Here is an 18,021-nt window from a genome sequence, read left to right as displayed (position 1 = left end):
AACAAACTACAAACTCTGGGTACAAATTCAACTTTGGGGGGTAACATAGCCTGTGGGGCGGGGGGCATACATTTTCTCTGTCAATGTGTACCGTGTATTGCCAGCTGGTGGTGGTGGCAGCGGGTATTATAATTTCCTTTTTTACCTGGACAACACTGTGGTTAAAGCACTCTTCACACAGATAAATTTGTTGTCCTTCCCTTCCTCCCCCCCCCCAAGCCCCCTAAAACTGAAGCGCCTGTCAAAGCCTGCCATTGTGAGTGAGACATTTCTAGTGGCACGGGACATCAGGACAAACGGGGAACAAAAAAGGGGGGGTGGTGGAGTGAAGGGGTTAAAGTACTCCATACCTCGGTAAATTTATCTTCTTTTCCTTCTCCTTCTCCTTCTCGCCCAATATGGAGGGGCCTGTCAAAGTGGGAAAAATATTAAGAGTGAGCTGGGGACATCATTTGAGCGAAACATTTCTGGCAGCAAGGGATGTATGGCTGGGATGAGGGAGTGGTGAGAGAGGAGGTGGAAGCTTCAAACTCTCAGCCCAGGGTATAGATACAACTTTGTGAGGGAAGTAATGTGGGCTATGTGGCTATGCCCTCAGAGGCTGTTTTGAGTCCCACAAAGTTGTGCTAAAGTGACCAATATAGCAATTTTTGGCAAACAGGATGACTCATTGGTCCGTCAGCGAAGTGATGGGTCGGCTCTGCTCATCTGCAACAATCAAGATTCGGTAAACGGGGAAGATTTCATTTGCGTAACATTTGTGTAAAGCAGGAGCCATCATGAACAAGAGAGATCCCAAACCAGATCCTACTGTGTTTCAATGCTACAACCATCTGATTCATTTTGTGTCACTATCTTGTAGGACTTCATCATTGACTAGCTCAAGTTGGCAAGTTATATTAACACCGTAACGGCTTTAAAAGTTATCTACATATTGCATGTGCTTTACATTCCCATCTCTACATGTAATACAGTAAGTAGAAAGTCCCTGCTTATAATGGTTCAGCACTGGTGCAGGTGATCTATTTTATAACCCTGAGACCTTTCTATAACGTAAGGTCAAGGTTAGAATGCCAAACAAAATATCTCAGTCCACCATTTTGCATCCCTGAATCACAGCAGAGATAGTGTCGTAATAATCAGTTTCCAAAATTTTCATCTTTGATAACACACACACACACACACACACACACACATACACACACACACACACACACACACACACACACACACACACACACACACACACACACACACACACACACACACACACACACACACACACACACACACACACACACATACACACACACACAAGCATTTAAAGGCCATTTTCCCCGCTAAAGCGGGGGTTAGCCTTGCGGGCCCCATGACAATCTTCTCCACTTTACCCTGTTTTCTGCATCTCCCCTTCTTAATCCCCTTGCCCACATTTCCTCTTCCACCACATTTAGCCAAGTTTTTCTCGGTCTTCCCCGACTACACTCATTTCCAACACTCCTCTCACCCAGTCACTTTCATCCTTCCTCAACACATGACCCAACCATCTCAACCTGTTTCTCTTCACAACCTCCATCACAGACTCTATTCCCATCATCTTGCGCAAGTCATCATTTGTCTTCCTCTCTCTCAACGATACTCCACACATCCACCGAACCATTCGCATTTCCACCCTTTCCAGCCTTTGTTGCTGCTCTATGTTCAGTACCCATGTCTCACTCCCATAAATCATTGTGCTCCTCACACATGAAGCATACACCTTTCCCTTCAGCTTCAACGACACTCCCCTCTTTGTCAGCACGCCACTCAGTTCCCGAAACTTCTTCCATGCACATCTCACTCTAGCAACCGTCGAAGAGTCTGATCCACCTTCTCCATTCAGCATGTCTCCGAGATAGCAAAATGTTTTCACCCCTTCCAGATTCACACCATCTCCAAGATCCAACTCAACAATTCCTTCATCTGCAGCTCGCTCTATGCACACATTACATGTGAATGTAGCTGCCACACTGGTTAATGACCCTCTCACCCCACTACATTTTCGATGAACCCATTCAGCACACATTGTACACTGAATGGAGTTCACTCCGACACCCTTCCTGCACACAGCACACGGCCACTTCCCAGTCCTTTCCACCTCACCACATGCTTTACCACTTGCCATCACCTTCGTCTTTCCGATATTCACCTTCAAACCTTTTGCCTCCATACATTCCTTCCACTTGTTCATCTTCTCGTTCAGTCCATCCATACTCTCTGCAATCAACACCAGATCATCTGCATACAGCAGCTCCCACGGTAAACCCTCCTTTACCCTCCGAGCCAGCACCTCCATCACAACTACAAATATAAGTGGACTTAGTACCGACCCCTGGTGTACTCCTACCCTCACCTCAAACTCACCACTGTTCCCATCCTTCGTCCTTACAGCTGTGCGTGCTCTCTCGTACATGGCCATCACTACTCTGATCAACCATTCCTCCACTCCTAACTTCCTCAATGCCCATGCCATTACTTCGCGTGGAACCCTATCAAATGCTTTCTCCAGATCAACAAACCCAAAAAACAACTTCTTCCTCTTCTCCATGTACTTCTCCTGCAATTGCCTTACAATAAAAATTGCATCTGTCGTTCCTCTTCCTGGCATAAATCCAAACTGCATTTCGTCAATCTTTACCTTCTTCCTTATCCTCTTCTCCAACAACCTTTCCAATACCTTCATTCCATGTTCCAATAACTTTATTGCTCTAGAGGAGCCATAGTCCAGAGGGTCACCTTTCCCCTTGTACAGAGGGACGAGGGTACTCAGTTCCCAATCCACTGGAATGCGGCCTTCTTTCACCACCAGATTACAGATCTCTGTCATTCTCTTCACACCCCAACTTCCCGCTGCCTTCAACATATCTCCCACAACTCCCGTCGGCCCTCCTGCTTTTCTACTCTTAATTGCTGTTATAGATTGCTCCACTTCCTTCTCAGTTATCTTCTCTGCTGGTCCTAAAACTGGGTTACTCTCGATGTTGCTATCCCATTCATTTTCTACATTCAACAGCCTTTCCATATATCTCTTCCATCTTCCTTTAATTCCATCTGAGTCCATAACGATTTGTCCCACTTCATCCTTCAAGCAACTCACCCCCGTCACATCAAATCTCTCTCTCGCTATCTGCTTTGCAATCCTGAATACCGCTCTCTTACCCTCCTCCGAATCCAAGCGTTCTCCAAACATTTTCCAATGGGCCTCCTGCGCCTTTGCAACCTCTTTCTTTGCAGCCTTCTTGGCTTCCTTATAACTTTCATGTGCAACCTCTTCTTCCACCGTATCCTTTGCCTTTTGCCATTCCTTGAACTTCTTCCTCTTCTCTTCAATCGTCTTTCCAAACTTCATCATCCCACCACCATGTTTCCGAGTGCCTCGGTGGTCCTTTTGTCCATCCACATACCTCACCAACGGCTCCCAATAGACTATCTTTCATTGACATCCAACCAATTTGAAGCTCAACCACATCATCTTCAACCATACTCAGCCTCTCTCTTAATGCTTCCTTCACTGTCGCCTCTTTCAACCTCCACACCATCATCCTCGGTTGGTACTTCACCCGCCGAATTCTCCGCACACCTTTCACCCTAATATCGCAGACAACCAGGTGGTGCTGCGAAACAGTCTCCTCCCCTGGGATCACCTTTGTGTCCCGGAGGTTTCCCCTATCTCGCTAACGCACCATCAGGTATTCAATGGTTGAACACCATCAGGTATTCAATAACAACCCACCTGACGTGTATGTAATAAGCTTATTATTCGCTTTCTGGAATTGAGTATTACAGAGCAACAAATTAGCTCCATCAGCAAACTCCAAGATCCTTTCACCTTCTCCATTTCTCACACCATATCCATAACCCCCATGGACTCCCTCAAAATCGTCTGGAATCCTTCCCACATGTCCATTCAAGTCTCCTCCTCCCACAACAACTTCCTCATCTTTCACATTTTCCATCAACTTCTCTATCGCACACCAGAACATGTTCTTCTCTTCATCGCTTCGACGGACCTGCGGGGCATATCCCAAGATGACGTTCACCAAGAGATTTCCGATCACAATTCTCACCTTCATCAACCTTTCACTCACTCTAGTCACACTCACTACACTGTCTAGAAACTCCTCAGAAAACATTACACCAACACCATGCACGCCTTCCGGGCACCCTTGCCACATAAACTTGTACTTCTGCCCCTGCCTTCCCTTCACCATTCTCACACCACTTCCCTTCCACCGTGTCTCCTGCACACAACATATGTCCACTCTTCTTCTAACCAATGTTTCAACCACTTCTCCAGATCTCCCTGTCATTGTCCCGACATTCCATGTACCAAACCTCAGAAACCAATCTCCACGTGAGGCATCAGACGATTGGTCATCATAAATGGAAAAATTTCCTCCCTTGCTTCGATTGGGTTTCCCACCTTGAGTTTTAACGAGAGGGGGTGAGGACCCCCACGGGATACTTTGGGCTGTACCCTGCCCATCAGTTGTACTCATCATGGTTTCCTTTTGAGGCGATGTTTTTATGGCCGGATGCCCTTCCTGACGCCAACCCTTTTAGTCGCCTTTTACGACACGCAGGGATACGGTGTACCTATTCTGACCGGGGTACACACCGGGGTATCATCTTTGATAACATGCTTGCAATATGATATGAGCCTTGTATATAATATATTCTTATATATAAAGCTCTTTCTAACCACTGACTAACTCACTCACTCACTGACTCAACGACTAATATTAAAGATTGGTACCTTCCGGGTGACAGAGAAAGCTGAAGTTTTTACGTGCCAATGGACATCGAAGCTGGTACACCAGAAAAATTCACAGAATCGTCGGACAACATTCATAAATAAAAATATAAATAAGTGAAAAAAAATGCATGTGAGTGACCTGAGGCGATGGGGAAGCATGTTAATTTTGTGTGCGAACAGACATCGAAGCCAATACATCAGGAAAAATCACAGAACTGTCGGAGAGCATCTGTAAATGAAAATATAAATAATTGAAACGATGAATGAAAATAAACAAATGAAAAATTAAATGCAGGTGAGCGACCTGAGACAATGGGGAAGCATGGTTCGTATGCTTACACAATGTGTAAGCACAACCCGCTCGTATATGATAAAATAACACAAGGTTTTACGGAAAGCTGGTCCACACATCTTGTCAAATATGTTGGAAAATTGCCTGACCAAAATAATTTGGGGCTGAATGATGAATGGACATGTCTAGCCATAATACTTATGAAATGGCATGATAGCTTTTCTCATGAAAAACACACTTTATTCATAAGAAAAGGCTTGTCTTGGTATAGATTGTAATGAAAATACAATTTGTATATATTTCTGAAGGATGGGGGGTTTTCTTCATTTATAGCTCACCTGGAACTCACCTAGTTCTGGCGAGCTTTTGGGATGGCGCATCTTCCGTCAGTCAGTCCGTCCGTCCGTCTCCAAATACTTTCAACTTCTTCTCTGAAACTGCACATACAATTTCGATGAAACGTGACCACAACCTTCATCACCCATGATGTACTAAAGTCCGTGAGCCAGTCGCCTGATTTTGACCAATTAGTACCACCTGGGGGCACCAAACTTTATTGTGATTTTCTGATAGCTATATGTATCTGTAACTCAATGCACCATGATGGACATCTGCGACTCACAGCTTAAGCTCAGTAGAGCCTTTTAAACATAGGTGGGGTCTACTCAGAAAAACAAACACATTGTGTACTCGCAAGTATTTATTGACACCAACAACATGAAAAACACAAATCCATTTCCAGGGGATGTACCACTGGAGAGAATTACATGAATTGAATCACACCAAATGATATTGATTATTGTTTATAATGAGTCACTATCGCTGTCACTGTCTGAACCATCAGATCCCTCTTCCTGCTCAGCATGGACCTCCTCGTCTTTCATGTTCTCACATTCCTGCAGTAAGCAGGCCTGAGTACAGTGCAGTCCATTCACCATACACTGGCAGGTGGGCAACTTGCATGACTTCTTGCATTTGCAAGACAGGAACTCCAAGACTGTGTCTGGTGCTGGTGCAGCTGTCATCCAGTTGATAACAAGTTCTCCGTCATCACCCAAGGACCAGCCTTTGTTCTCCAGCGGACTTGGGACTTCTGGGTCTGCCTGCAATGCTCTGTGCCAGATGGCAGCCTGATAGTTGGCCCTCATTGCATGTAGATGCAGACAGTTTTGGCAGGGGGGGCAACTGTCCAGATTCTACGTTTCCATCTTTTACACGGAAAAGTTCATATCGCATCTCATTCACATCACAGATTTCTGACTGGCTTACGTAGAGACGACATGTGAATTCTTCCAAGACCTTAAGAATTTCTTCAGTTAGCTGCCATTCTTTTTCCAGTTTTGCAAATACATCTCTGAAGTGATCATGTGGCATCGACAATCTAAGTGCAGCGAGCATACCGCGACCACCAAAAGTACCACTTAAAGTTTCTTCAAGCCTATCTATGTTGCCATAGGCAAGTGAGGAGGGAATGCACGGATGGGAAGATGATGGTAGAACTATACCTCGGTCTGCTTCTTTCATCTGCTTTTGAAGGCACAATGCAGTGTCTATTTCTTCCAACTTGGAGTTGGAAACACCATGGCCAAGGCGATTGAGCATTTTGATGAGCTCAACATTTCCTGTCAGTGACTTAACACCCCATGGTAGCAATATGTGTTTAGCAGGGATGACTTTTCCTCTACTGACAGCATAGATACAATCCTGACCTACCGATTGGACAACTCATTCCACCTTCTGCATTCCATCTTGTTCTGTTCCATGAAGTAGCAGTTTCAGAAACATCTTTAAAGATTCTGGCAATTCAGTATAGCCAGATTTCAGTTCAGCAGGATGTGGAGGCCAAGGCTTTTCTTTCATGTTTTTAATTTGTCCTCTCAAGTGGTTCGCAGAAAGTTTGACAATGTTCTCAATATCATCTGAGTACCTTGCATCCTGTAGTTGTTCTTCGGCCTTCATCATTTTGACCACTACCTGCTCCAAGGAAAGGCCATCTGGATATACAAGAAGCTTTCCTTTATCATCAAAGACTAAATGAAGTGACTTCTTGAATTCACATTCCAGCTTCCGGTGAATATGTTTCTTCGTAGAGGGTTTCACATCATTGATGCCAAGCTCGTGCAGGAAATTCAACAACTTTTCAGTCAGTTCCATCATTCTGACAACTTTAGGTTGAATAAATAATGTCTTGCGCACATGTTTGAACAGAAGAAGGTAGGCCTCCCGCTCTGCTGCCAGATAAGCGTCATCATCTTCAGTGACTTTGGATGTTTTCTCCATTGCTCCACGGGTGTATTTGCAGTAACATGATTTATGGTAATGAGCCTCGGCAGCAACCAACTCTCTGGATGTGATGGTAAGTATTCTCTGATCCAATTTGGCCTGAGCAACACTTCTCACTGTTTTATCTGACCTGAGTTCTCTGGACTGGAGGAGTGTTTCCCTGGTGTTCGAACCAGCCACATATTTGCTTTCCTTCTCACAGAAGATACATACAGGGTCTAAGACACGAGATGTTGAAGGAGCACGAGAAGATTTTCTCCCTTTGGTGGAACATTCCGGCTCAGAGTCAGGTTCTTGGAACTTCTGAAGCATTTTCTTGTGTGTAAAATCAGATCTACAGTCTCTGTGGTAGAACAACTTTTCGCCGTATTCATCTTCTTTAAGTTCCAGGATGGGCCCAAAATTCCGTAAGTTGGCTGCATGGAGTAATACACCAACAGATTCATCGTCTCTGGGTCTGGTCAGTTCAGATTCTGAAGTCTGCTTGGAACAAATAATGCAAGCCCTTTCTTTCAATGATTGCATTTTCTGTTTTTTCTTCGGTGAGTCCATCATGTATCATTGTAGAGTGTTACCTCCATACAGTCACAGAGTCATCTGAAAAGATATAAAAACTGGTTAAGTACACTATTGTCATATAAATGTATCCACTCTATTATCATTTTATTCTCTGGATCCTTGAATAATTTCCAATTTTGCTGCAGCTGAAATACATATTAACTATGACTTAAGTAAGGTTATCAAATTTAAGATCAACAAGGTATAAAATAACTTAGGAATAAAATGGTCTTACTTGATATTGAAGATCGGTGAAATGAAGACAAGCTGTTGACTGCAAAACAAAGTTTACTATGGATGTTAGTATAATAAAGTAGAGGTTATTTCACCTTAATAACTTAATCAAATATGAAGAAATTCTCAATAAATGTTATCATGTCCATTAGCAGTAAATATTTATGCTATTGATCAATATTGCGCAATTATCGATGTCGCAGAGATTAGGACGCAAAGAGAAATTACAATCACATTTTTATGTTATTGCAATATATTTGAAATACGTATTCCTTAAGTATAATCACTTTCAGACACACACACAACACAACTTCATTGTGAAAATTTATTTTTATTTGGCCTGTCCAGCCATTTAAGCATTAAAACATGGATGACAAAATTGTACATTTGTGTATTTTGTGCAAAAACATTAATTATGCTATAAAAAACTTAAGCTGTGAGTTTGAAATGTCCATCATGCATTTTTGTGAAGTATATGGGTACACCATCAATAAAAAAATAAGTTTCGTTTGGTGCCCCCAGATGGTACCGATATCTTGTCTGGCTCACGGACTACTAAAGTTTGTTCATGACATTAGAAAAATCGGGGTCGAAGGGGGTGTAATGGGAGTGCCCCCCAAAATATGTATTTGCATTTTTTCTCCGAAACTACACACACAATTCCGATGAACCTTGACCACTGCCTTCATCACCCATGATGTACCAAAGTTTGTTCATGGCATAAAAAAAATCTACATGTATTTACTTTCTTATCCATTACATATTTTGAGGGTAATCCATGCCTACCAGTGGTTCCCTGGTTATCTTATCCAGCCGCTACCAGGTGAGCACTCAGGTTATTGCCCCTATGTTTTCATATTCTTTTTGGCGGACTGTTGTGTAAACAAGCACAGACTTTTATGCGTGGGGTATCGTGTTCTAAGAACTCTCTTGTACATTTGATACTGTATGTTCTGTATTTGAAAATCGGAAGACTTGCAGACAAATTGCTCACCTCAAATTGGACACTGCTTCATTTCTTACTGGGGGAGTGGGCAGTTCTGGCAAAGCAAGGAGCCATTCAAAATATCAGACAGGCCGATTAATTACTTACCCAATTTGCTTTTGCAACTGATTCTTACCCACCTTTTGCTTTCAGGATGGCACCATTGTTCACCCAGCCACATCAAATTGCCTGACTGCATTTCGCACTACAACCGGAGCTGCAGACGTTGAGATGCAACCCTGCAAGGAACAGGATCACAATCAGATGTGGAACTTTCAATGAAGAGTGCTGGCTGTGCCTTTCTTCTTCCTTCATTTGAGTCTTCTGTTTATGCCTCTTCGTTGGCTTATGATGAATGGTGTGATGGCAAGGTGGAGTATAAAGTACCTCCTAAATGCAGCACTCAAGACTGTGTCATGTATACTGTCAACCATTGTTTTGCTAAGGAATACGCAAGTTGGAAAATGCTTTTCATCACAGTTTGTTAAAATATTCTTGTGCATCTATCTGTGATCATTGCACACTGACTCCCACCCTTTTTATTTTTATAATTATAGCTTCTGGTGGTTCCCTGTTCAAACCTGTAGCTTCTGATGGTTCCTTGTTAACACCCATCCTATGCCAAAAGGTGACTGTGTATGTATGTATATATGAGCTGACAAGAATCAAATTTCAGAGCAAATATGTGTTCTTTTAATTCACAACCTTTTACCAGAACTTGATTGCCTTAAGAAATGGTTCCTCCTCTCCCCCATCGCTTTCACCTTGTGGTTAATTCCAGGTAAATCCCTGGGCATGATTTTTGATATTTTTGTGTGCTTGTGATTCTTCACTGCTGTCCTTCATAATTGCATTTGTCAGAAGGTGATTTCTTCTGCTCATTACCTTAAAATTTGAATACAGTGCTTGGTTTTTTATCTCTACCACCTTCAAAGGAGCATAATATTGTCCTGAATTGGTGCACAGCATAATGATGCACTCACTTAAATTAGGCTTTTATACTTTGGCTTGTGGTGAGGAAATACAACTTCCGAGAGAGTTTATCTAAACAAACCTACTCAACTTATCTTCGTTAATGCTAACAATTGCTCTAAAGTATTTATCCATCTAATCACCTCTTAGAAATAACCTCATCGGGTTTTCTTGAAGAGACAATTATTCCAAAGTATAGAGGGGGTTGTTGGGAGCTTTCTCTCTGAAGGATTTTATTTGATCATCTGAAAGTGTAAAACATTTCTATATTTACAATAGCCGCTTTTACTCTAGCTGGCTGAACCTAACAAAGTATGCACAAACTATGTTGCTGGCTCAACATGATTCCAACCCATGACATCAAAATGATCACCACTCTGCCTTATGTCAGTTCTTTGTAGGAAATCAAAAAGAGACTTCTAAGAAGTTTATAAGTGTCTTACTGAGAGTTTGCATGGCAACTGATATAAAGAGACGTCTTTTCCAGCACATGTTTAGACTGTTGTGCAGCGTGTGCCAGGGTCCTTCTGACTGATGTTTCTCTTGCTACAGTCCATTTACACAAAATGAGATCTCTATTTTTCTTTGACAGAGATCCATGGGAATTGCCACTTTTTTCAGGGAATAATTCTACCCAAATGCCATGCAAAAATGTCTTTGTAAAAGCTTGGTGGACACTTGTCTCCATGCACTCAGGAAGCATTTGTTTGTTTGTTTGATACCTTAATGAATACAGAGCCTGCTTTTCCTTCCTCTCGTTGCACAGTTTAAAAAAAAAATTATTTTACTTTGTGCCTTTACTTTGAGCTGTGCCTTAAGTTATACTGCTTGGCCCAAGTAATATTTGCAAATGTTTCTTTGTCGTCTGCTGAAGTCCATCTCTTCTACCTCCCTTTTTTCTTTCATGAGTCTGACGATTGTTGCCATTCTACTGATATTTTCCTTGGCCTTTGCGCTTCCCTACTGAATCCGAGTCCTCTCTCTCTTTCTCTTTCTGAGTATGAACGACCTTGTATATGCAATGCCAAAGCGATTCTCTAACTACAATTCCACTAAGCACTTGTTTCTTCTTTCTCAACTATCATACTTTGCTTGTTTCCTCCTTTGAGGTCTTGAGAAAATGAGGACTTGAAAGGGTTTTACTTTGTCAGTATGAAGTTCTCCACCAGGAAAGTTGAAGTTAACTTTTGAGCACTCGTGTGATGGAGATAACATCAAAATGGTTGTCACGTTGAACTGATGAAGTGAATTGAGATCAACACTTCTCAAAGGCAATTGAACAAAGTTTATTGAAGAAAATCACCCTTGTTGGTACCAGCTTGATTGTACTTCTGAATCTGGATACCACTATATCATCGGAAAGATGAGATGGGCAAATATTTTACAGAACTGCTGCTTAGATTATATAATCAAACTTTTTGAGGGAAGACAAATGGAGATTATATTTTATAATAAAATTTACAATGGTCCTACATCCTGCTCTTTGTGTAAACCGAATCTAGAGATAATATTTTATGATTATTATTTCTTTGTAAAATATGAGGAAATAAATGTTTCGTTCTGGTCACCTTTTTATTAACTCGTTAAGATGGTTACATTCTTTGATTGAAAATTTTTTTTTTGTTGTTAACCTCATGAATTATATTGCTGGGAGGAAGTAGCCTTGCCTAAGCACTGAAACACTATGGGTTTTGGATGTGCTGTGAGTGTGTAAGAATGTCGTCTTTAGCTTTGCTCCAAGGGATTTGTACTCTGAATCCTGATGAAAGGTGTTCAGGATTTCTCCAATATGGATAAACTCTTCAAACATTACTTTTGTTTCTACATAATGAGATATGTATTCCTTCATTGGCCATCTAAGAATGCTGCCTTGTCTACATTCCTGTTTGGGATGGCTGTAGATGATGCAACCAAACTCGTGGTCGATGAAGTCATCAAATCACTCTGACTATGACTGTAGATCCGTATAAAGTATTTTCATGAATAAAAATTGAAAACCAAAGGTATCATTTTGCATTCTGATCGTTTTATTTCTTGTTTGCACATGTAATACCTGACTTTTGAAATTATTTAATCTGCCCCAAAGTGCTTGGTGCGCATTCGCAGAAACCACAAGAAACAAAGTATATCATATGTGCGAGATAAGGATTGTTACCTAAAATGGCTCACAAAGCTTCGAAAAGAAGCCAAAATACCTTGAAACGTACTTGTGACAAAGGGTGCCTCTGCATAATGAAAGAGTTGGAGAACTTTCTGACCTCCCCCAAAAAGCTGATAGCTTGCAGCTCCCCGTGCTGCAAACTCCCAAGGACATGAACCGATGCAAGGCCCGAAAGTTCATAGAATGGCGCATTCTACCTAAACCTTCGACCATCGCTGCCAGTGAGTGGACTTCAAAACTTGTGGGATTAGGTTGTGTGACCATGGCAGACTTGGTGATTTATTTAATAGATGTCTACTATAGGAAAGACAATGCCATCTTTTCCCAACATTCAGGCACGCTTCCCAGAGGGAGACACCGTATCTCGTTTGGTTACTTCTTAACACTGATGGGAAGGTCATATCTGGGGCTTGTGGATGCACAGGGTAAGTTTAAGATGATGATATTTACAGTTAATCATGTTTGGGAGGAGAAGGTGGGGTGAGTGGTAGTTGTAATGACTGTGAGGGCCGTTATCTCGATAACAAGATTCAATATATGTCTGTGTGTCACGTAACTCCGCTTAAACTGCTGGTCACACCCCATTCTGAATGCTTCCAAACAAATTGTCTAGGTATCGTTCAAAAGATTTGCACAAGCGCAAAATTTTTTCACCCCACCCCTCAGAGTGGGGGATTTCCCTAAAACCCCATTTGCTACTATTGCCATGGCAATATTCTGCATTGTGTTCCATTTTCCCCTCAGCAGAGCTCGGTGGTGTATTTCCCCACAAAAGTAATGCAAAAACATTACTGTTTCTTTTGATGTTTTCAAAAATCAATTAGAAAACAATGCAAACTGACCAATTGGGTGTGACCGTTTTCCACCAGTGTCGATATTCATGTCTATTGTTATCGCATCTATCCAGATCAGCAAACAATGGTCCTTCTCGAACTCTGGGTGTATCTTGCAAATCCCACGCTTTCCTTACCTCGTTTATCTTCACCTCTCATAGCAGTGATTACAATATTGGTGATTACAGTGCGGCGTCCTTATCATGCGCTGTCCTCACCTCGTGATTCATCGTGATTGCTATATTGATCACGGTGCTATCCTTGACAATTTCATGTTTTTTGGATTCCCCGGACACTAAGCGGTCATCTGCGTTCAGTGAATCAACACGGGTACTCCCTTCCGTGGGGTGGTGGTGCCCACTAGTAAATATATATTTTTTTGTTTTGTGCTGGACCACAAGATAAATTATACTAGATTTTTGCATCTATTGGTAAAAAGAGAAGAGTTTGCGTGCGTGTGTGCATGCGTGTGTGTGTGTGTGTGTGTGTGTGTGTGTGTGTGTGTGTGTGTGTGTGTGTGTGTGTGTGTGTGTGTGTGTGTGTGTGTGTCCGTTCACTGCCGTCACTTGATAAACGATTATTTAATGGAGCAAGTGCATGTATGTATGTATGTATGTATGTATGTATGCTCTTCACCCATTGGTTGGAGAGCTAACCTTATGCCACCCACAATTGTAACCTGAAATACTTGAACCAAATGACCCTGAGGACCCAAAAGACCCACAGGATTTGAAAAACATATTGTTGAAATTTGGATTCTTTCAAAAACCCAGATGTCTCAAACAACCCTAAGGGCCTTAAAGATCCCTAAGACTACTTTTACCTTTAAGACCCTTTTGACCCTTTTGATCTTTTACACCATTTCGACCTTCATACCCCTTAAATCCCTTTAGACCCCTTAGACCTTACCATTTTGACCCCTTACACCCTTCAGACAGATTAGACAGCTTGGACCCTTGACCATTTAGAGATTTAGACCACCTGGACCTTTTTAGAACCTTTTTACATTCTTGAGAGATTCGATCCCTGAGACTAACTACTATTGGAATGTATCCTTTTGACCATCTAGAACTTTCTAAGTGCACACCACACAAACATCTGATGTCTTCTTGCAAAGCACAGACGATATTTTTTTGGCCCTTAAAGTAACGTGCAAACTCAATCCACCCAGAGAGTGGGTACTCTGCTATCTATAATAATGAATTAGTCGGTAGGCCACAGGGAAGTGGGAGGAGAGAGATGAGGGTGTGGGCTGGGAGTCTGGAAGATGGGGAAGGGGTGGGAGTGGGTACTCTGCTCGTGATATTTAACTGTTCTTTGCATAATATTGTTGAAGTTTGGATTCCTTATAATGACTCCAATACAGTATTTGGTGTTTCATTTGATTTTTTTCATACCATATCCTAATGCTGTGTGGATTTTGCTTCCCCGCTGATGGACCTCTGGTAGCTTGTACATGTTGCTGTGTTTGAGCTTGGAGAGTAACTGCTGAAATCTATCCATTGGGTTCTTCCCGACGTCTATGATCCTTTTTTTGTGTATGAAATGTCGAGGCTCGTATGACAGCTAACACACACACAACGTACAACAAGGGGAGCAGGAGACAAGAGGGTCGGGAAAGGGAAGGACAAAACAGTGAGGAACAGAGGCATGAGGAAATCTCTGGAAGAGACAGGGATGGGGTGGGGTATACAGGTTAAACAAGATGGACACCACAGTGACTTTCACGTCCTTACAAGACAGGGACCTTCAGGAAGGAAAACAGGGAATTTGAAGGAGGTGAGTTTGGGGTGGATTAACGGGGGCAGAAAAGATCGTGGTTTTGGATGGGGTAAATAAAATAAAAGGTGGTGGTGAACAGCTGTTTTGAAGACATGGAGGGAAGAGTGGGATTGAAGAGAGTGTGAGAGTTTGTTCAAAAGGTGGGGAAAAAGAGGAATGAAAGAGTGAGGGTGAGCAGTGATTCTTGATTTTGGTAGTTTAACCATATGGAGGTTGCTGGTGGACCTTGTCCTGCAGAAGTTTTATGGGGGGGAGCGGAGCTGACGGAGTGGGGGTGGGGGCGAGACCGGAGAGGAGACGGTAGAATACAGAAAGACCACCAAACCTGCCTGTGGTGAGAGATTGAGAGACCCAAAGACAGCCTCATCGCAGGAGATACCAATGATCCTAAATGCCTTGGTTTCCACAGCATGACGCCGAGAAAGGTGAGAAGTAGGAGTACCAGCCCAGCGGGGAGAGCAGTACTCCATCAGGCTGCGGACGAAAGCTTATGTGGTCAGTTGTTCAGGTGTTCCAAGGAAGGACTTTTCATGACAGAGGATGCCCAGTCAGTGCCTGCCTTTGGAGGCCAGCTTGGAGATGTGGCTCTCCCAGGAAAGGTCATGGCAGATCATGAGACCCTGAAGCTTGAATGAAAGGACTTCAAGAGCATTGTTGAGAAAGTCGATGGGGAGGGTGGGGGGTGGGGGGGCTCCAAACGGTCCTTTTGGAGAGACATAATGAGTGTCAGATTTTTCATGGTTGAAAGACATGTTCCATGTGTTGGAGCAGCTTGTGATTTTATCCAGATCTGCAGAGAGTGAAGAGGCTGCTGCTTGCCATTCTGAGTGATGCGATGGAATGGCAGAGGGTGGAGTCATCAGCAAAGAGATAAAGAGGATTTTCCAGAGTCGGAAAGATCATTGATGAAAACCAGAAAAAGAAGAGAGCCCAGAACACTGCCTTGAGGAACTCCATCCTGGACAGGAAGAGGGGATGAGAAAACTCCATCAAGGGCCACACGTTGGCTGCGACGGGAGAGGAAGTCTGCGAGCCATGAGTGGAGATGTCCTTGGATACGATAGGAAGAGAGTTTGGTGAGCAGGGTGAGATGCCAGACCATATCGAAAGCACATAATATGTCTTGGGAGATAGCTCTGATTTCATGTCTGGAATTGAAGACCTCCATCCATTGCTGGGAGAACAGAAGCATTATATCCAGGGTGGAGTGGCCTGGTCTGAATCCAAATTGATCGGCGATCAAGCCATTGGAGAAGAGGAAGGATTTAATGCCTGATGTGATGATGAATTCCATAACCTTGCTGATGATTTGGAGAAGGCTGATTAGTCTGGAGTTGCAGGGATCTGTTTTTGCACCTTTTTATGCAGAGTGGTCATATTAGCTGATTTTATCCTGCTGAATGTCGTTCCTTTCTCTTTAACATCTCTCTTGTCTTTCGCACTTTTTGACTTTTTTCACATTTCTCTTTATTCGTGTTAATTCTTGCTTTTTCGTTTATTTTTTGTTAATTTTCCTCTTTTATTCTTAATTTCATAGCCTGGTGTTAGCCCTAGTGGTTGAGATGGCTGATTTTGGTCCCGAGAGTCTGAGTTCACGCCCCTGGGACCGTTGAATTGACACCAGGTGGGGTTGACTCAGCCTGTTCGCTTCAGCGAAATGAGTACCAGTGTACTGGGGTAATATCAATTTGGGGTCACCAGCGTGGGAGTGGTGACATGTCCAGGACTGTACTTCTTGCCAGCCCTACACACCTTTATGGCGTGAAAGAACGGTATTATTATTATTATACTTTTATTTCTCTGTCTTAATTTATACATCTAGGAAGAAGTGAAGTCTGACATAAAAAAAATTGTAAGGTTCACTTGGCTTTGCCTGATGGGTTTGAGGGTTGTGGAGCAGCAGCTGAAACTCGAATCCTGTCCAGGTTCCTCCTGATTTCATCTCGTTCTTTGCTTATTTTGGTTCCTTCTGAAGACTCCAATGCAGTATCCGTTTGATCACATTTTACCTTATGTGGAACTTCCGTGGGTACCTACCTGCCAGTTCTAACTAATCAACATGTTTGAACTTGACCACTGCCGAATAATTGCACAATGTTTTGGCAGGAAAGGTTAACTCACCTATCCCCTCCATTGTTTCCTCATCCTTGTACTCATCCAGAACTCAGCACCTCTTGTGTTGGGTGAGATGTTTGAGGGACTGCAATGAACATTTGGAAAAGAAAAAAAAAAAAAAACTCACCAGGCACAATTTTGAATTTTCGATTTTTCATTGGAGATGAAGGGCTTATTTATATTTATGTACCTTTCTAAAACCTGCAGATCTCTTGGAGCCATGGCGGGGGAAGCATATGCAGTCAATGCAAAGGATGGGAGGAAAAGCCATGAACATGCAGGAAGAGGGATAATTAGGAAAAGGTCAAATATTGATATCATCACCAATTCCTCTCAATCAAGTGAGAACGTCACAACAAAATACAGACACTCATTTTCGAAACAATACCACTGAAGCCAAATCCGTCGCAAGTGCAGAAAACAAACGTTGTTGTGGTGACATTGGGGGAGACCTTGCAACCGTTTGTAAAATTATTTCTCACTATTCGTGCATGATCGTCGTTTTCTACAGTCTTTCCTCGTATAATGTTCCCAAGGGTCAGTTGTATTCAGCATTCTCAGTTTTAAAGCTCATTTGCAGTAAGCTGATCTTCGTGGGGAACAGTTGTTCCCTGACATGTTGATGGTACCCACGTGATTGCAGGATTTCCTCCTGCTTTCCCATGAATGAAATGCATTCATTTCCCCTGTTTATGATCATGAAGCTTTATGAAGTCTATTTTCTGTAATTCAACAGTATATTGGGGGCTGGGAGGATATCTTGGTCGTCATTGTATTCTGCATGCAGGGTGATGCATCAACATGTGTGCCGTCCTTCGAACGTTCATTAAGCTGGTCTGCAGGCATTAATAGGTGGACATCAAATATATCATGGTCATGGTGTCTTCTGTGCAGAGGAGAGTTATCACTCGTGGCCCGAACAACTTGCAAATACCTGCTCTATCCTCCAGGCACTCCAGCGGTGCCGCAGCTTTCCAGCAATGATGCAAACCAGCAGCTATGTGGTGCAGA

The 18,021-nt window shown here is 42.7% G+C and overlaps 1 protein-coding gene across 3 annotated transcripts in view; it reads left to right on the top strand.

Annotated features, from left to right (window-relative positions):
• The window catches only part of LOC147021915 (polypeptide N-acetylgalactosaminyltransferase 4-like), a 75,854-nt gene extending 63,729 nt beyond the window's left edge, over nucleotides 1-12,125 (top strand). For all 3 annotated transcript variants that reach the window (XM_085892333.1, XM_085892330.1, XM_085892331.1), the window contains exon 13: nucleotides 9,301-12,125. In XM_085892333.1, coding sequence (XP_085748459.1) covers nucleotides 9,301-9,429 — 129 coding nt within the window. In that variant the 3' untranslated portion in view covers nucleotides 9,430-12,125. The remainder of the gene's footprint in view (nucleotides 1-9,300) is intronic.
• Nucleotides 12,126-18,021: the final 5,896 nt, after the last annotated feature.

This window comes from Eptatretus burgeri, chromosome 8 (assembly GCF_056783735.1).
Source record: "Eptatretus burgeri isolate ZD-2024b chromosome 8, Ebu_testis_v1, whole genome shotgun sequence".
Taxonomy (NCBI): domain Eukaryota; kingdom Metazoa; phylum Chordata; class Myxini; order Myxiniformes; family Myxinidae; genus Eptatretus; species Eptatretus burgeri.
The sequence above is the reverse complement of the archived record's forward strand: the minus strand, read 5'-3'. Positions and strand labels throughout refer to the sequence as shown.